This window comes from Lutra lutra, chromosome 5 (genome assembly GCF_902655055.1).
Source record: "Lutra lutra chromosome 5, mLutLut1.2, whole genome shotgun sequence".
Lineage (NCBI taxonomy): Eukaryota > Metazoa > Chordata > Mammalia > Carnivora > Mustelidae > Lutra > Lutra lutra.
Window position 1 is genome coordinate 26090918 of NC_062282.1, and position 20283 is coordinate 26111200.

The window sequence follows — 20283 nt, forward strand, 5'->3', positions numbered from 1 at the left end:
TCCTTAAAAAGATAATGAAGCTGAAAATACTTAGTGAGAACCTATTTTATTTTTATTATTATTATTTTTAAAGATTTTCTTTATTTGACAGAGAGCGAGAGAGCAGAAGCAGGCAGAGCAGCAGAGGGAGAGGGAGAAACAGGCTCCCCACTGAGCAGGGAGCCCATGCGGGCCTCGATCCCTGGACCCTGGGATCATGACCTGAGCAGAAGGCAGTTGCTTAACCAACTGAGCCACCCAGGTGCCCCGTGAGAACCTATTTTTAGTTGTGTACCTAAGAAGCTTATGGATGTAACCTGAGGTAAAAACCATATCCACCTATTCACCCAAGGTCATATCACAGATCTTTTAAATAGGAATAACTCTGAAAAGTTTGGACATGTGGAGACTGCAATTCTAAACAAATTAGGAATACATTATAAGAGAGATGGAAATTTAAGCAGACAGTATACATTAACAGCTACAAAAAATGATAGCCGAGAAGCACAGGATTGAAAACAAAAAAGAAAAAAATGTAAATCACAATGAAAAAATTTAGTTCAGTTTATTCATTAGAAAAATACAGGGAGATGTTCAAGACTTTTTTAAAAAAAGAATTTTCTTTTATTTATTTTTATTAACATATAATGTATTATTTGTTTCAGGGGTAGAGGTCAAAAAGGATTTTCATTAAAAATTTTTACTATCTTGAGAAATCAGCTTCAGTTACTCGATAATTCTATGAATGTATTATGAAATGTATTATTAATCTCTCTCACTTTTTAAACAAACCAAGTATTATTTTAAGATGTCTAATAAACTGTGAAATCCTGAAGGAGAGACCAATGTCATTTATTTTGAGCTCCTGTGCCTAGCATTAAGTGGCCAACATATAGAAAATACTGAATAATAAAATGCTTAGAAAACAAAATACTTTTGAAAGTAATCCTGCTTGTAAGAGAAATTAAAGGTAATAATTATCAAAATTATTGATGCTATGCTTAAATTACAAAACTGAGTCACAAAATATGCAACTTTCGTAAATACAGTTGACCCCGAATAACACGGGTTTGACCTGTATGGGTCTACTTACATGTGGATTTTTTTTTTCAATAAATGTATCAGAAAATTTTTTGGACATCTGTGACAATTTGAAAAGACAGATGAACCACAGATCCTTGAAATATCAAAAGAATTTAAGAAAAAGGTCTTACTATAGGAATACAGGATATAGGGGCAGCAGGGTGACTCAGCTGGTTAAGCATCTGACTTGATTTTGGTTGTGATATCAGGGCTGTGAAATCAAGCCCAATGTTGGGCTCTGTACTAGGTGGGGAGCCTGCTTAAGATTCTTTCTCTCCCTCTGCCCTACCCTCTCCGTCTCTGAGGGGAAAAAAAAAAAAAAGATTACAAGATTTAATGCATACAACACAAAAAATGTATTAACTGTGTTATTGGTAAGGCTTCTAGTAAAGAGTAGGCTGTGAGTAATTAGAGTCAAAAGTTAGACATAAATTTTGACCTGTGTGGGGACTGGTGTTCCTAACTCCTGCATTGTTCAAGGGTCAACTGTACCTCAAACTTTTTATTAAGTACTTTCAGAGAATGTTAAGAGAAAAATAAGTATTAAATAATCAGCTATAATCTTGGCATGCCAAGATACAGGATGTGTTCCAAGTAATTCAAAACTTTAACAAAATCTGCTCACTAATTGATCTTAAGAAATGAGAACTTATTTTTACTTTTTTTTTTTTTAAAGATTTTTTTTATTTGACAGAGCAAGAGAGGACAAGTAGCGGGCGCAGCAGCAGGAGAGGGAGAAGCAGGCTCCCTCCTGATCCACAAAGGTGCTCCAAAATATGAAAATTTATGATTTATACTTGCATATAAAGGTAGAAACTAAAACCCAAGAAAGAAATAACTTATGGAAAACAAAAAGTCAATACATCAACACACACAGTAAAACTAAGTCCACTAATGGAACTAGAGGGTATCATGCTTAGTGAAATAAGTCAATCGGAGAAAGACAACTATCATATGATCTCCCTGATATGAGGGAGAGGAGATGCCACATGGGGGGTTAAGGAGGTAGGAGAAGAGTAAATGAAACAAGATGGGATTGGGAGGGAGACAAACCATAAGTGACTCTTAATCTCACAAAACAAACTGAGGGTTGATGCGGGGAGGGGGGTTGGGGGAGTAGGGTTATGGACATTGGGGAGGGTATGTGCTGTGGTGAGTGCTGTGAAGTGTGTAAACCTGGCGATTCACAGACCTGTACCCCTGGGGATAAAAATTTATTATATGTTTATAAAAAATAAAATTAAAAAACAAAAACAAAAACACAACAACTACTAAGTCCACTATGTGCCTTCTGAGATCACTTGCTATGAAGTGAACAATTTAAAAATACTGATTATCTACAGAACATAGTTGTTTGCCAAGCAGATATCTGTAAGTTAGGAAAGCAAAAGCAGAATACACACGGTTTATAAGCTCTGAAATGTATGCAAAGTAAAAGGACAACATCAAAGATACATACTATTGCATCAAAGAAATAGTATTTAGACTGTACCATAAAGGATCTTGGTAGCTTAAGCTGTTTAGAGAGAAAAGCTCTCCATATTAAATTATTTGGAATCTATGACTGTAATATTTGCTTTCAAAACCACTCAAATCCCTCTCTGGCATTCAAGATGTTGAAGTGAGAATATGGTGGGTCCTCTGGTGTGAAATTCCAGTTTTCCCTGGCTCTTCTGGTAGGAGCCATGATCAACTGTGCTGATAACACGGGAACCAAAAATCTGCGTATCCCTATGAAGGGGACCAAGGGATGACTGAACAGACTTTCTGCTGCTAGCATGGGTGAGATGGTGACCGCCACAATGAAGACAAACCAAAGCTCAGAAAGAAGGTACATAGAAAAGTGGTAATTCAATAATGAAAGTCATTTGGAGAAAAGATGGTGTGTATCTCTATTTTGAAGGTAATGCAGGGTAACAGTAAACAATAAAGGCAAAATGAAAGGTTCTGCTATCACAGAACCAGCTGCAAAAGCATATTTAGACTTGTAGCCCAGGATTTCATTCAATGCCAGCAGGACTGCATGATTTTTTGGTCTATTTGTAAAAATAAATAAGTAAAAAAATAAAAATTATTTGTGCCTTTCCTACCCTACCCCTTAGTGAAGCCTGTTTTTCCGTAATAATGTTTACTATGTGGCAAACAACATGCTAAGCACTTTATATGTATGACTGCATTTAATTCTCATAACTAGATGCTATTATACCCTAATTTTAAAAATGGGGGTGGTGGAGGAAACAACTTAAACAGGCTGTCCAACGTTATACAGCTAAAACATAAAAATTAGGCTGGATTCAAACCCAGGTCTGATTTAAAATATATTTTTGTTTTTTAAAAACCCACAATTATATTTCAATAAATATCTCGTATCAATGGGTGGATCCAGACTGATAACTAGTTTCCTTGCACATTAGTTCCTTTTTTTAAAAAGATTTTATTTTCAAGTAATCTCTATACCCAACGTGGGGCTCCAATTCACTACTTGAGATCAAGAGTCACATGCTCCATTGACTGAGCCAGCCAGGCGCTCCACTGCCTAAAAATACACCTTATAAAATTGTGGTAACACAAATACTTTCATTTGGTGGCAGTGTAAACAGGTAAAACCTTTTTTAACGTATAACTGACAAATTCAAAAATTTACAGTAGGGGTATTATACTTAACGAAAGCACAAAAAGGGGCACCTGGATGGCTTAGTCAGTTAAGCATTTACCTTCGGCTAGGGTCATGATCCCAGGGTCCTGGGACTGAGCCCTGAGTCAGGCTCCTGGCTCAGTGGGGAATCTGCTGCTTCTCTTTCTCTCCCCACTACTGCCTGCTTGCATGCTCTCTTTCTCTCCAATCAATTAAATCTTTTTTTAAAAAATGAAACCACAAACGATATCTAACACGAGAAAATCTGGTTAAATAATAAAAAGAATAGTAATTATCTCCTTCATTATAGCTAATACTTACTGAGAGCTTATTATAAACTAAGCATTAACCAATTTAAATCATCACAATCACCTTTTGGTGATAGATTTGACTATTATTCCTATTTTACAGACGAAGATGCTCATATTAATAAATAGAATTTTATGAATACCATTACAATAAGCAACTGTATACACAAAAACCATTTCTACATTCCAGCTGTTGTAGGCTAATACTGATAACATGCATGACAGACTTCCATTCCTAAGTCCATGTGTAGGATGTTCTATTTTTGTATTGTATTTATGTATAGCACCTTATTTCATACTCAACAATCTTGGTAAAAATTGTCATGTCTTGTAGGAAAAAGACAGCTTTCGGGGATTCAGTAGTGCATATATCTTTAAGTAGATGGTTTCTGTTAGACATACATTATTTTTAAGCTAAAGTGAATGAGATGATACACTTCAAGTGTAATTTGTGAACTCTTCTGCAAGCTAAGACTGTTCTTAGTTCTTTGCCATGAAGGTCAGTTTCCTATCATTTAAAAGCTCTTCACTGGTTCTAAAAGTGACAGAACAGGGGGCGCCTGGCTGGCCCAGTCAGTAGAGCAGGCGACTCCTGAGTCTTGAGACTCCAGAACTCGAATAAAGAGTCCTGAGTTCCAACCCCCTGTTGGGTAAAGAGATTACTACGGGGTGAGGGGGGCAGTGTGGACGGGGTGGAGTGACAGCCAGGAACTTTCTTACTGTACAAGCGATCACCAGTAAAATCTAAATTAATTATGTTCTTAAAACACACACACACACACATACACACACACAACCCCTCGAAATACATACAAAGAAATACTGAATCACTTATTCCAACAGCTATCTGAGCACAAAGTAGAATTATGGTAGTTCTCTCAGCCTCTTCTTTGAAAACTGTCCTTTTACATTTGACAGACTGCTTTTTTAAAAAAAACCAAGGTAAAATTCATATAATATAAAATTAAGTACTTTATTTTTATTTTTTTTTAATTTATTTATTTGACAGACAGAGATTACAAGTAGGCAGAGAGGCAGGCAGAGAGAGGAGGAAGCAGGCTCCCTGCTGAGCAGAGAGCCCGATACGGGGCTTGATCCCAGGACTCTGAGATCATGACCCGAGCCGAAGGCAGAGGCTTTAACCCACTGAGTCACCCAGGTGCCCCTAAAATTAAGTACTTTAAAGTGAGTAAGTAATTCAGTGGTATTCAGTACATTCACCAAGTTGTACAATGACCACCTCTTACCTAGTTCAAAACAATGCCATAATCCCAGAGTAAAAACCCTTAACCCATTAAGAAGTTTCTTCCATTCCCTCTTTCCTTCAAGTCTCTGGCAACCCACCAATTTGCATTCTGTCTGTATGAATTTTGTGGATATTTCACATAAATGCAAAAATATAATGTGACCTTTTGTGTCTAGCTTTCTTCACTTAATATAATGTTTTGGAGGCTTCTCTATTGTTACAAATCCTCCTTTTTTGTAAAATATTCCTTAACCTAATCTACACTGTTCAGAAATAAAACATATAATAAACATTAAAAAATTAAGTATATGCCTTTTATAAATTATAGCACATATACCATTCCAAAGGAGGTTTAGATACTATGTCATAATTCTGATGTCAGACCAATTTGACAAGAATTCTACCTGTATTTTCTTTACTTCATTACCATGGGTTCAGGACAAAAGAGGAACTAATTTGAGGGCAGAGTACCATTTTCAGTACTCACTGTAGTAGTGAAGTAAAGCCTAAAAGTAGGCACTGTTACTTCTTCTTCTTCTTTTTTTTTTTTAAATTTCTATTCAGCGTAACAGAATTCAATGTTTTTGCACTACACCCAGTGCTCCATGCAATCCGTGCCCTCCTTAATACCCACCACCTGGCTCCCCCAACCTCCCACCCCCTGCCCCTTCAAAACCCTCAGATTGTTTTTCAGAGTCCATAGTCTCTCATGGTTCACCTCCCCTTCCAATTTCCCTCAACTCCCTTCTCCTCTCCATCTCCCTATGTCCTCCATGTTATTTGTTATGCTCCACAAATAAGTGAAACCATATGATACTTGACTCTCTCTGCTTGACTTATTTCACTCAGCATAATCTCTTCCAGTCCTGTCCATGTTGATGCAAAAGTTGGGTATTCATCCTTTCTGATGGAGGCATAATACTCCATAGTGTATATGGACCACATCTTCCTTATCCATTCGTCCGCTGAAGGGCATCTTGGTTCTTTCCACAGTTTGGCGACCGTGGCCATTGCTGCTATAAACACTGGGGTACAGATGGCCCTTCTTTTCACTACATCTGTTATCTTTGGGGTAAATACCCAGTGGCACTGTTACTTCTTTACTCAAAGTAAACTGAATGCTAAATAAAACTGAAAATAATAAAGTTCATAAGAATCTCACATTTCTTTTATGAAAATCAAGAAAATTACTTTTGGGGCACTTGAGTGGCTCAGTTGGCTAAGTGTCTGCCTTTGGCTCAGGTCATGATCCCGAAGTCCTGAGATGGTGCCCTGCATCAGGCTCCCTGCTCAGTGGGGAGTCTGCCTCTCCCTGTCCCCCAAACCAACCTTGCCTGTGTTCTTTTGCCTGCTCTCCTTCTCAAATAAATAAATAAATAAATAAAGTCTTTAAAAAACAAAAGTTATTTCTGCTTAAGGTGATAGTATAAAGCCTAATTTCAGAATCTCTTGCCCAAACACAAAATAAGTATGTTACAACACTCTCAAGCAAAAATTTAACAGTTTCAACCAAAAACAGAGGAAAAGGTCAGTGAAAGAATCTTTCCAAGGAACTGAGTGCCCCAAGTAACTCTCTCCATGGAGCTCATAACTCGGTTATCTAGAGGGAAGATGAGGGAAGGGTTGGCAGCTGAGTGAAAAAAATTAAAAAAAAATTCACCAATAACTGCCCAACTAAGAGAAGTAGATAAATAAGTCATACCGAACGCAGTTGCAGAAAAATAAATTTTCTAAATGTAAAAACCCCCACTACACCCCCCTTCCTTATCAGAGAGAGGAAAATAGAATTCACCATCCTGAAGACTCTTGCAGAAGGGAGGAAGAGAAGAATAAAAGAATCCTAATTATCCACATCTAATCATGTCTAAACAGATATTTGGCTAATATATAAGAAAGGTATAAGAAAGGTAAGTAAGATTAAGATCTGCCAAAGAGGGAAGTGCTAGGGAAAAGGTATTATTGAGGATGGCTATAACACTCAACAGAAGTGTCCCAAAGTGGCTTCACATATTCAAAATACTCTGCTGGCTCAGGGAAATGGAAGTTGTTCCTAAAAAGGGATGGTGAATAAGGGAGAGAGAAAAAAAAGAGAGAGAGAGAGAGAGCGCACAGATTCTGCATAGGCGAAGGCTATAGGTACCCACCCTGGATTTGAAAACCAAAGCATGAAGGTATGCCATTGGAATCTACCTCACAGAGTAGCAGAGCACATTCAATCAAGCTGCAGTAGAGAGCACCACCTATGTCTGCAACAAGGCTGCATGCAGCAAATCCATACATCTTTTGTTTAATGCTCAAAGCAGAGCTCACAGAGGAAGAAAAAGGAGAGCCATTTAAAAAGGCATGGAAACGTTCAAAGACAATTCTTGTTTGGAGCACAAAAAGATGATTTTGTAATGGAACTGAAAACTAATGAGACAAAAAAAACCAAAACCAAACCAAACCAGGCATGGTATCTCTATATTTGGGTGGAACACACCACAAAAAATAGAGATGACAAGTCTATTCTCTATGGACTTTGAATGATAATGATGTATGAGCTATGCTCACTGCTTATAACAAATGCACCTCTCTAGGGAGAAATGCTGATGGGGAGGGTGTGCATGTGTGAGAGTAGAAGATGCAAAAACTGCTCTAAAAAAATAATGTCTGTTAAAAAAATAAAATAAAAAACCTGTTCTGGAAGGATCTTAGTTTAAGCTAATAAAATCAATCTGCTAGTATTCTGAGTTATAAGAGAACTTGATGAGCAAAAAACCAGTAAAATTAAAAACTAAAAGTTGAGATAAAAAGGAAGTTTATAGAAGTAATAAAGCACACTGAAATATAAAATAACATTATTAGAGAATAAATGAATTATAAATAGCAAAGAAGACTAGGACAGAGCTGAAAACCAAGTTACCGCCAAAGAGATAATCACAGGAGACACAAGAGGAAAGAAGACAAGATTTAAAACAATTACAGGGACGTCACGGTGACACAGTCAGTTAAGTGGCCAACTCCTGGTTTTTGGCTCAGGTCGCGCTCTCAGGGTGGTTAGATAAAGTCCAATGTTGGGCTCACACTCAGGGAAGAGTGCTTAAGACTCTCTTTCCCTTTCCCCCACCATGCACAGGTGCTCTCTCTCAAATAAATTAATAAATAAATTTTTAAAAAATAAAACAATTACAAAGAAAAAAGATATGCAGGACAAAAGCAATCCAACATAAGGATAATGGGGCCCCTACAACAGAGAATGCTATTAATCAGACATAATGGAGGATGGTTTTCTCCCCTAACGGAAAGAAAAAGCAAATCTGCAGGACAAAATGACAAAGATTTCAATAAAATGCTGATATTGAAAAACAGATTCCAAGACATAATTTGGCTAAAGTTAATGATATGCAAAGATAAAGAATTCTTTCAACAGCCTGTAAAAAAAAAAAGTCAGGGCCAAAAAAACTAGGCTGAACTTAGACTTACCAATACCCAATGCTGGAAGGTAGTGAAGTGAAACTAAAAATGGGGAGGGGGAAAAACTGTGACCTAACAATGTATTTCTCATTAAAGTAATGGTGATTGGCAGAGCTTCTCAAACATGACAGAATTTTTAAAAACTTAAATACCTTTTGATAAAAACTATTTGATGATAAAATGCAATCAGAAATGAAAAGGAAAAGCCCCAGTACAAGACCTAGTGGTTTGCACTGAACCATTTAAACACAGAACATTAAACAATCAGAGAATATCAATACAGAAGGTAAATGCAGTTATTTTTACACTTTTAACATTTAAAAAGCCTAAGTGTGTAAATGTCTATTTTCCAAGTGGAATTAAATTTTAAGGTAAGTTAATCAAGAAGCATTAAATACATTAAAAAATATTAATGGAACAAATGAAAGATTACACAACAAGAAACCCAAAGAAGGATTGGGGGGGGGATATAAGTGAAAAATGTCTCAGCTTTTATGGGTGAAAGTTGACAGATACTATATAAAACTGTTAACAGATGAATGAGAACATCATATAAAACTAGAAGAGCAACAACTAATTGTCACAAAGAAAAAACATTCATATAACAAAAAGAACAAAAAAAGGAAAGAATAAAAATTAAGGTAAAGCACAGAAGAAAACAAACATAAATATACTCATACCAGACAAATACTCATGACAAGAAAGCTAGAGTTTCAATGTTAATCAATGGACAAGACGTATTAACTCATGACAGAAAGAGTTAAACAAGGGGCCCTTTATAATGGCAAAGGTTCAAATTCACAATGATGACATAACTGTATTATTTATGTCCAGAATTATCCCTGCAACAAAACAATAAAGCATAAACTACAGGAAATAGAACTGAAATGGAAACATAATAGAAACAGATTTTAATTCACTTTCATCAATCCATGGATGGATGAAGTAGACAAAAAATAAGTAAGGAAAAAATACAGAAGATATGAACAAAATGATTAAGCTGAACTAAGAGGTGTATGCTCTGTGTTACACCTTATTGAGAACACCTCTTTAAGGTGCCCATAGGGGGAAAAAATGCCCACAGATCATAAAAACTGTACATACTAGAGTATAAAACGAAACTTTAAATTCCAAAATTTGTAAATAGAATGTATTTATCAGATTACAATGCTACAAAAACTAGAAATTATTTACAGAAACAAAAGTAGCCTGCCTTCGGGGTGCCTGGGTGGCTCAGTGGGTTAAAGCCTCTGCTTTCAGCTCAGGTCATGATCCCAGGGTCCTGGGATCGAGCCCCGCATTGGGCTTTCTGCTCAGCGGGGAGCCTGCTTCCTCCTCTCTCTCTGCCTGCCTCTCTGCCTGCTTGTGATCTCTCTCTCTCTGTCAAATAAATAAATAAAATCTTAAAAAAAAAAAAAGTAGCCTGCCTTCAATCACACAGAATTAGGATCTTCCCTCAAGGAGGCGTCTGGGTGGCTCAGTCAGTTAAGTGTCTGACTCAGGATTTTAGCTCAGGTCATGATCTCAGTTCATGGGATATAGCCCTGCATTGGGCTCGGTGCTCAGCAGGGAGTCTACTTTTGATTCTCTCTCTCTCAACACCCCTCACCCCTGTGCGTGTGCACGCTCTCTCCAAAATAAATAAACAGGAGTGCCTGGGTGGCTCAGTGGGTTAAGCCTCTCTGCCTTTAGGCTCAAGTCATGATCTTGGGGTCCCTGGGACCGAACCCCGCATCGGGCTCTCTGCTCAGTGGGGAGTCTGCTTCCTCCCCTCTCTCTGTGTGTGCTGCTCTGCCTCCTTGTGATCTCTCTCTCTCTCTCAAATAAATAAATAAAATCTTTAAAAACAAACAAACAAACCAACCAAAATAAATAAATAAATCCTACAAAAAAAAAAAAAAAAAAACAAATCAAGAGTGTACTTGTCTTGATGAGCCCTGGGGGATGTATGGCACTGTTAAATCACTATATTATACACCTGAAACTAATATTACACTGCATGTTAACTATACTGGAATTAAAATAAAGAGCAAATGAAACAAGTATCCAACTCCAGAAGTTTGTAAAAGAGTAAAATAAACAAGGAAAACAGAAAATTATAGATGAAATTAGGATTAAATAGGAAAATGGGTAGATCTGGCAGATAAATCCAAGGAGCTAACTCTCTGGGGAAAGGAAAAAATAATATGAAAAGTAATACACTGCCTAAAGACGACAATACTAGGAACATTTTAAAATGCCAAAATACTGACATTCTTGTGTGCTTTAAACAATTAAAAAACCGGTGTACTTTATTTTACGTACATCATTTCAAAGAATAACCACCAGCTTCATTTGCCCTCTTTGACTCTATCATTACCCTGCCATGGCCTATGCTTTTCTAATTCCTTCTACACCGTTTTCTCCCTTCTCCACTCAATTCATAAAGCTCTGCCGCCTCAAAGGGGTGTCTGAAGTTCACATCTCCCTCTGATAAAGAGGAAAAATAAAGTTGTATGGCAGGGCCATCTATAGTGATGAACCTCTAGACTCCAAGAGTAGCCTAGAAAGAATAGCTTGAGTCCAGTCTCGGAAATATCGTATCTTGGACTTAATACAATAGAAACAGCCTCAAGGGCACACAGTGTAGAGAACTGAAGTTCCCTGCTGAGCAGAGAGCCCAATGTGGGGCTCCATTCCTGGACCCTGAGATCATGACCTGAGCTGAAGGCAGAGGCTTAACTCACTGAGCCACCCAGGCACCCTTATAGCACATATATTTTTGTATATTAAAAAATTTGAAGTGAGATAATACTGAACAGATTTTTATATTAAAATATACAAAGAACTGGGTGCCTGGGTGGTGCAGTCATTAAGCGTCTTCCTTCAGCTCAGGTCATGGTCCCAGGGTCCTGGGATCAAGCCCCACATTGGGCTCCCTGCTCGGCAGGAAGCCTGCTTCTCCCTCTCCCACTCCCCCTGCTTATGTTCCCTCTCTTGCTGTGTGTCTATCAAACAAATAAATAAAATATAAAAACAACAACAACAACAAAAAACACTAAGAATTTAATGAATTCTGACCACATTACAAATAATGAAACATCCATCTGTCATTTTGCTCCTATATAGCAACTACTACTGCTGGCTAGTCTAATCAACCAAGCTAAGAATTAAAAACAAACAAAATAATAATGAAGATGCTCCAAGTACTTAAAAAAACCCTGAGAGGGGCAACCTGGGCCGCTCAGTTGGTTAAGCCTCTAGGTCATCTCAGGGTTCTGGGATCAAGCTCCACATTGGGGTAGCAAGGCAGGAGGAGTCTGTTTGAAATTCTCTCTCCCTCTGCCCCTCGTCTGGCTCATATGCAGTCTCTCTCTAAAATAAATAAATCTTACCGCTGCCCAAAAACCTAAAAAGAAAAACAACAACAAAAAAAGCAAAAAGCAAAAAACAAAAACCCCAAGACCCCCAAGAACAAAATTCTATCATATAAAAATGTGAATAGCTGAACTGGTCAACTTTCCTAGGATAACAAAAGTTGCCAAAATTAAATAGGAGAGATAAAAATTAGACTAATTGCAACAGAAAAAACTGAGAAAATGTTACCCCCTTTATTAATATAGATTGGGAAATAATGTCATCAAATGATAGTAGTTTGATCCTCTAAAAGTGTTTCAGAATTTGGATAAAGAATAAAAACTTTCAAATTGTTTTTAGAGAGCTAGTGCACCAGTGATTCTAAATCTGAAAGAGGACAAAAATAAAACTATAAAATTTTCTTTTGTGTCACCAAGAAAATTCCTAACCAGGTTATCAGTAAACTTAATAGTTCATTAATATCATTTTCATATATGAGAGTCACACTGGGAATGCAAAATTAGTTCAGTATGAGGAAATCTATTTGTATAATGAACAATACTGAACAGGTAGAAAGGAAAAAAACAATACAATCATGTAAATAAACCTTGAAAGATTATCTGATAAAGTTTCATTTCCATTCCTGATTTTTTTTTAACCTTAAAAAATTCTGTTAAAAAAATGTAAGCTCCACACCCAATTTAAGGCTTGAACTCACGATCCTGAGATCACGAGTCACATGCTCTACGACTGAGCCAGTCAGGTGTCCCTCTATTCCTGATTCAGAATAACTTAGCAAACTAGGAAAGGACTGATAATTCTAACCTGATAAAGAAGTATCTCAAATAAAAGGCTAACCATCATGCTTAATACACTAGTCACCTTAGAAGCATTTTCTTTATAATTAGGAACATAGCATGCATGTATTTTCTTTTATTTCCTATTTATTCTAGAAGTATCGGTTAAATTAGAAAAAAGAAAGATGACAAAATATCATTTAGGTATGATTCTAAGATTAAAAAACCCAAGAGAATCATATGAAAAAAATTATGCCAAATAAAGGAATGCAGTCAGGTGATAGGGGTTGCAAAATTAATATCCAAAGTTAACAGTTTTTATATACACAAACAATAACCAGAAAATAGATGTGAAGGGGGAAAAAGCCTCTAAAAGATAAAATACCTAGGTACAAACAAACAAAACCAAAACTTAACATGCACAGAACACATTTAAATCTAAGCAGGTACGTAAAATTAACTTCAGTAAACTTGACATCACATCTAGAGTATAGGGTAAGAAGAGTCAGTATAAAAGTGATGATAGGGGCGCCTGGGTGGCTCAGTGGTTAAGCCGCTGCCTTCGGCTCGGGTCATGATCTCAGGGTCCTGGGATCGAGTTCCGCATCGGGCTCTCTGCTCAGCGGGGAGCCTGCTTCCCTCTCTCTCTCTCTCTCTCTCTCTCTCTCTGCCTGCCTCTCTGTCTGCTTGTGATCTCTCTCTGTCAAATAAATAAATAAAATCTTAAAAAAAAAAAAAAGTGATGATAATTCCCCCAACATCTATTAATTTCAATGCAGTACTACTTAAGGAAACATCAGAAGAACTTCGGAGAAACTGAACAAAGTTGTAGTCAAATTCCTTTGGAAAAACAAATACTAAGAAAAGCCAAAAAAATTCTTCTGAGCAAGACGGTGTTTAAAAGTGGGCAAAGAACAGAGAGGGAAGAATGTGATGATGAGGACAATCAGAAATTTAAATCTCTGAAGCTTCAATCATTCAAGAGTTCAGCACTACAGAAGAAAACAGACTAAGGAATCAGACAACTGCAGAAATGGGCCCACAAAAAAGGAACTTTGGTCTCGGACAGGGTTTTTCAACCTCGGTGCTATCAATAACCAGATTTGAAATATCTCCAGACATTGCCAAATGTCTCCTGGTGGACAAAACCACCCCTGGTTGAGAACCAGAGGTTTATAATAATGGTTGTATTTCAAACTGGGGGTTGGAAGCTATTATTGTTAAATAAATTATTAAGTGGTACTGGAATAATTGGCAATTGCTCTAAAAAAACATTTAGCTAAATCCATTTATGATTTAAAAAATTTTTTTAATTTAAAATTATTTTTAATTATACAAGTAATTGTATACAAAATGTATACATTTTGTATATACAAATACAAAAATGTATATACATTTTGTCCTAGTAAAAATTAAACATTACAGATCTCTATCATAATCATCCCGTTCTCCTACTCCTCAGAAACAACCCCTATTATAAGTTGGAATATATCCTATCAAAGCTTTTGTTATGTATTAAAAAAATATATATATATGCACTTGTAAAAAATGCAATTTGATGGGGAAAAAAAGCTTTAGAAGAAAGCATGTGTGAACTAATTTATAATTTAAAATACAAGAGGATTTTTATAAGTAGAATATAAAACACAGAGGTCATCAAAGATTAACGGATTAGAATTTACAAAAATTAAAAATTCTGATATAACAAAAATGGTAATATAGCTGGAAAGCTGGAAAACATCATTTTTGTTACAGATAAGGACTAATTTCTTATAAAAAGATTTAATATAAAGTAAGAAAATGTTGAGTAACAAAGGAACTGCTGGCTAAGAGAAAAATAATTCTAAATGCCAGCAATCACAATAAAAAAATGTAAATAAAAAACAAGACCATTTTATATTTATTATATTGTTAAGAAGTGTGATGATATCCCAGAGTTAGTGAGGGTGTGAAGGAAATGATCAATCCACCAGTTTCTGGATGTTTTCAATGATCCAACTTTCTCAAAAATAACTGGCACGTGTTCTTTGACCTTGGAATTCTAGCCCTAGCAATTTATTACATGAATTATAATACAAAAGCTTGACAACAGTATAATGAAGACTTAATGGTAAAACACTGCAAACAACCAAATGTCATCAAATGGATACTAGTTAAATAAAATATGGCTTGTTCACACAAAGGGAATACCATGTAGTTAATGCAAAGAATAAGGTGGATTTGACTATGCCTTTCTCAAAGAGCTCCAAGATGCATTTTGTTAAGAAAATGCAAATAATTAAATAGCATGAACACCCATGTTTAGAAAAAAATTAAAGAATTCAAGTTACCTAGCTATTCACTTCTCACTAACCCAACTCTGAAACCAATAGGTTCAATTATATTTTTGAATACCCCCCCAACTGAATTCTTGCTACTCAGGAACCAAAAGGGCTCAAACTTCACAGGGATAATAGTACATATATAAAAATAAGAACATATATGTTGTATATACATGCACTTTTTTCCTGGAAGTAATCACAACAAATGTTACAGATAATTTGCCATTAAATAATAAGACGACTCACTTTTTGGTGACTTTCTGCATTATTTGAATTTCCTAACTTCACATATTTCTTTTTCTTCTTCACATTTTATTTCACAACCTGTATTTCTGGAATTTTTAAATTTTTAAATATTTTTTAAAAAAAGATTTTATTTATTTGAGAGAGGGAGAGAGCGTGCACATGCACGAGTAGGGGGAGGGACAAAAGGACAAGCAGACTCTCTGCTCATTGGGGAGTCCAATGCAGCACTTCTTCCCAGGATCCTGAGATCATGACCTGAGCCCAAGTCAGAAACTTAACTGACTGAGCCGCTCAGGCACCCCTACATTACTAAAAAAAACCCCAAAAAACCTGTTAACAGAACTCTGCATAGGGAGATTAATAGCTTAATTTTTAGTCTCTGTACCTTTATGTAAATAAAAGCCAATTAGCAATTGCTGTTATCTTAAAAAATAAACATCATAAGAGCAAAAGAAAAAAAAATAGAGGATAATACAAAAAGAAACATCAAGTGCAATTCTTTAAATAATAAAATCTCAGAAAGTTAGACACTCTATGACCCTCAGGATTTCTCCCTAGAAGAGGAAACAAAGTAGTACATTTAGCAAATGAAAATAAAGTTGACAATTAAATGTAAGAGGAGATTATAAAAACTGTGATAGTGTTTCCTAAATATTTATTTTTCATACCATAAAGTTACATACTACTCACCCAGCTTGGAAAATCAGACCACGTTGGAACTCGCTGACAGAGGTCCCGGAGAATACGTATGATAATCACACAGGACTGCAGACCATTAGCTCTAGCCTTGAGAGCAACACAAAAACCCAGGTGAATTAATCTTAGAAATATTGAAAATAATCCCTTGATGAAAAAAAGTTAAAATACCACTGTTCAATGGAAGCTCAGATAAAAATAAAACAAAAATAACCACACTTAAAATTGGATTCAATGAGCTGCCATTTACAGCAATATTTTATGCCAGGGTTAGTATTTAAAAGCTGGTATTTTAGGTCAAAGTAAACAGATTATACAAGAATAATATTTCTTGATCCCCTGTGAACCTTGACCTGTGTTCAATTAAAACAGTAAACTTAAAAAAAAATTCTGCCTACATTAGAAATAAAAGAAAAAGTAAAGAGCTAAAAAGTTTGTCTAGGGACTGAAAGGTTAAGGAAATCTGTTTGGTTTCCCTTCTGTGCCTTTGCATGACTGCAAAGTCACTAAACCAAACAGCTGCTTCCTCACCTTTCACTCCCTACACTTATTAACTTAGAGAAAGAGGGGGAAAAAAATCTTAAAACTATACACAAAGCTTTAAACACATATTCCATTATTTAAAGCAAAAGTTAATCTGCAGCCTTATGGAATATAATATATATACACAAACATGTGATGTTCCTAAACAAGTAAACTTTAAATATAGCCACTAAAAATAAAAATAAAAAAACCCAAACTACAAAACACCCCCAAACCTAAGGTTATTGTCAAATTCATAGTAACTGCAATATGCAGATCTTCACACCCAGCTTTCTATGTTAACATATTTTCTGAGATTTAATTTAAAATAGTATTGCTTGGGCAATCTTTTGAAATGTTTAAACACAGTTAAACATGTTTACTGAACTACTCTCTCATAAGGCTACAAGAAAAAAGTAAAATGATGTTCCGAACCTGGAACCACTTAGCGTGGCGTAGAGCAGCCAGAGCGTCAAGGCATTTTTGCCTGTCCAAGACGTCCGGTGGGTCTTTCACCATACCCGAGGTTACATCTAAAATGGATTGAATTGGCAAAATGCAGTGAGGAATGGGTGTTTGACCAGGTGAGCAAGACACTTTCTTAAAGTAGCATCAGTGTCACATGAGCCATTTGCGAGTTTACCAGCACTTTAATGTACCCAGAGTTATTTTCAGCAAATTTATATAATCCAATGTGAAAATCAAAAGCATTTAAACTCTTAAGAAATGTAATAAATGATTTCTGCAAATAACCCTACCCACCAAAATAAAATCAAAAGGAAGGATTACTGGACACAGCGCACCAGCACAAAGACAAGACAAGAGGGAACACAAAAATCCACCTTAATAAATGAGAGTTCATGATAAACTATTAAGTTTGTTCAGTATTCTAAATGGTCAGAGGTTATTCTGGGGCTCATATAGCAAAGAACTAATAATAAATATGGAATGACCAATACAGTAATAATTATGGAAAAAAACAAAGAGCCAAAAATATGCATTTCTAAGAGGTCAATGGTTTCTCTTCTACAAGGAGATTTTAGCTTTAAGGGAATACGAAATGCTCTTTAAGAAAGTTTCCATAAAATATCCCAAAGAATAACTGGAGAGAAATAATGGGTACAGAGGAAAAGGGCGATAGGAACTAGCATGGTTAAATAGGATAAGTATAGAAAAAGAAGAGATGCGTAAGAACTCTTTGATGATAAATAATAGGTATGGTCTAAAATTATAACAACTGATTTTAAATCCGATTATTGTGTTAAAACAAAGGAGCCATCTAAAAAACTTGAGAAAATCTGAACCTAACTAGGACAAGAGGTTAATTTTACATTCATGATAGAGGGCCAGCTATATTCACCTAAACGTATCTGTAAAGTGTGTATAAAAGTAACAGCATATTAGCTAATTAAGCTATTCAAAATAGCAACTAAGTCAATCTAATTCATAGCTCTTAATGATTTTAACAGTAGAAGTATTTTCTAAACACAGCATAATTACATACTAGGTGAGTAATCTATTGAATTTCACAGTCTACTGGCTAAAGTGCACCAAAATTATGGGGTATTTAAAATATAATTTAATAAATCATTGAGGTTACCAAATGAGTATGAGGGACAAAAGAAATAATGTGATAAAAGAAGTTAAAGATGATTTTTAGAGTATTATTGCACTTTAGGCAAGTTATTTAATTGTATATATTTTGTATGAGCATTCAGTTATCTTAAAAGACACTTGTCCTTATTTTGAGGAGATAATACATAAAGAAGCATATTCTAAAAATGATAACTCTATCCAATGGGCTTTCTATTCTTAGTTCTTCTCCTCAAATAATCAAATGATCCAGATTTTTCAAGAAGACATGTTAGAAGGGCGATTTTCAGATAATCAAAGAACACTGTGTAGCATTCTGAAAGAAGAAAGAATGTGGATACTAAAAAGAAACTATCAAGACAAAATATTAGTGATTTTTAAAAAATAGTGGACAATCTCAAAACCTGCAAGACCTACTACTAAAATCAGAAACATACTGACCATAAGATATAGGGTTCTTCTGAGATAAGGAAAGAAAGGGATACAGAAAAGCACAGCTAACTAAGGGAAAAAAAAAAAAAAAGGAATAAAAAAATAAAACAAAAAACCACTTCTTAATGCAGGATTACAAAACTGCTTAAGGACCTTCTTTCTACTCCCTTATTTACATTACTTGCTAAAGCTAAAATGCAAATAGGTGACAACGTGCAATCTCTTTCTAAAAAAGTTTCTGAATTTCTATATGTTATTTTCACAACGTTATAATTTCCTTCAATATGTAAGAAAATTTTTCTTTTTGCACACAAGCATTTATAACTTTGAAAATTTTAATTAATGATACAATTTCAAAGATGCCAAGACACCTATTGCAATTTAAAAACAAATTAAGAGCTGTTAAGTAGAGTTTCTGTCAAATTTAGAGTGTGGATTTTTGCACCCATTTTATATTCAAGTGGATTAACCCCTTAGGTATATTGTACTAAAAACAAAAAAATTATACTTCTTGCCTAATACCCAGTTAACAAAACAAAAATAATTTATTTAAAAAAAAAAAAGCAAATTCTTATCCTACATAAATGTATTTCATAAATTTTAAGGGGTTAATCACTAGTTAGAAGACATGCTGTGTCCACACTATTTTATGATTAAAAGTTAATGGGAATATATTAATTTAAATTAACATGGTTATGTAAAATATATAATCCACCCACAACCATTTAAAAACTAGTGTGAACACTGCTCAATTCTGGAATAGACAAAGACAAAACAAACAAAACAGCCACACAAAGGACAATAAATGCCAGACTCTGCATCCAAAATCCCTCCTTAATCAAATGGCAGGTGTGACACTGAGCTTTTGAAAACCTTGGTCAAAAATCCTTCCGATGTCTTGGCAGCAACCCCTGACAGGAATCAATCCCCTCTGCTAGAAGGCTTTGGACCGGGCCTGATAAGCTACAGGTGGAAAAAAACACACACATACTTGACTTGCTGCAGAAAAGACACTGTAGCAAGGGTTAGAGCATTTCCAACATTTCAAGCTTCAAGTCAATAGTATTTAACTGTCAAACACAGTACCATAAAATAGATCTGACATGCGTTTAACAGTTATTTGGGCAATTTAATAATTTAAAAAAAATAATTGAAAAATAATTTTTGGTATTAAACAGGACCAGTAAAGAGCTACCACACTGCACAAGGCGCAAGTCTCAAACTTGTAATTGTTCTTCCGGCAAAGCCTTCCTTACCCCCTGTACTAACTCCCCAAAGCAAGCTATAGGCTTTAAGTGATTTTAAGACACAGAGCATTGGGAGCTGCAGTGAGAGAGAATACATACCGTTATTCTGCAGCAAGAAAGAAGCAATCTTCATAATGAAGCTAAAGACATAGTTTACTGCAGTTATCTGCAGCAAGGAACACTCTATCAATGTTTCTATACTTTTTGCACATCCAACTTTTCAGCTCAGTGTCTTGAAGTAAAATCTTCTAATTTTGGACTGATCATTTCTCTCACCAGAGTATTTATGAAATCCAGAACAGTAATTCTAACTCAATTCTGGGTCAGACAAAAATATAATTTTGTTTCCTTTAGAAGGAATAGGTTATCAAAGACTCTACTACAAATGT

The 20283-nt window shown here is 35.5% G+C and overlaps 1 protein-coding gene and 1 pseudogene across 3 annotated transcripts in view; one reads left to right on the top strand and one right to left on the bottom strand.

Annotated features, from left to right (window-relative positions):
- ZFR (zinc finger RNA binding protein) overlaps positions 1 to 20283 on the bottom strand; it is an 88089-nt gene that overhangs the window by 8413 nt on the left and 59393 nt on the right. For 2 of the 3 annotated variants that reach the window (XM_047729323.1, XM_047729322.1), the window contains 2 exons: positions 17058 to 17155; positions 16095 to 16190 (listed from right to left, as the gene is read on the bottom strand). In XM_047729323.1, the coding sequence (XP_047585279.1) occupies positions 16095 to 16190; positions 17058 to 17155 (194 nt within the window). Of the gene's footprint in view, positions 1 to 16094; positions 16191 to 17057; positions 17156 to 20283 lie in introns of those variants that run through there. The other variant, XM_047729324.1, reaches the window with a different exon arrangement.
- Positions 1957 to 3109, top strand: LOC125099760 (60S ribosomal protein L23-like; annotated as a pseudogene).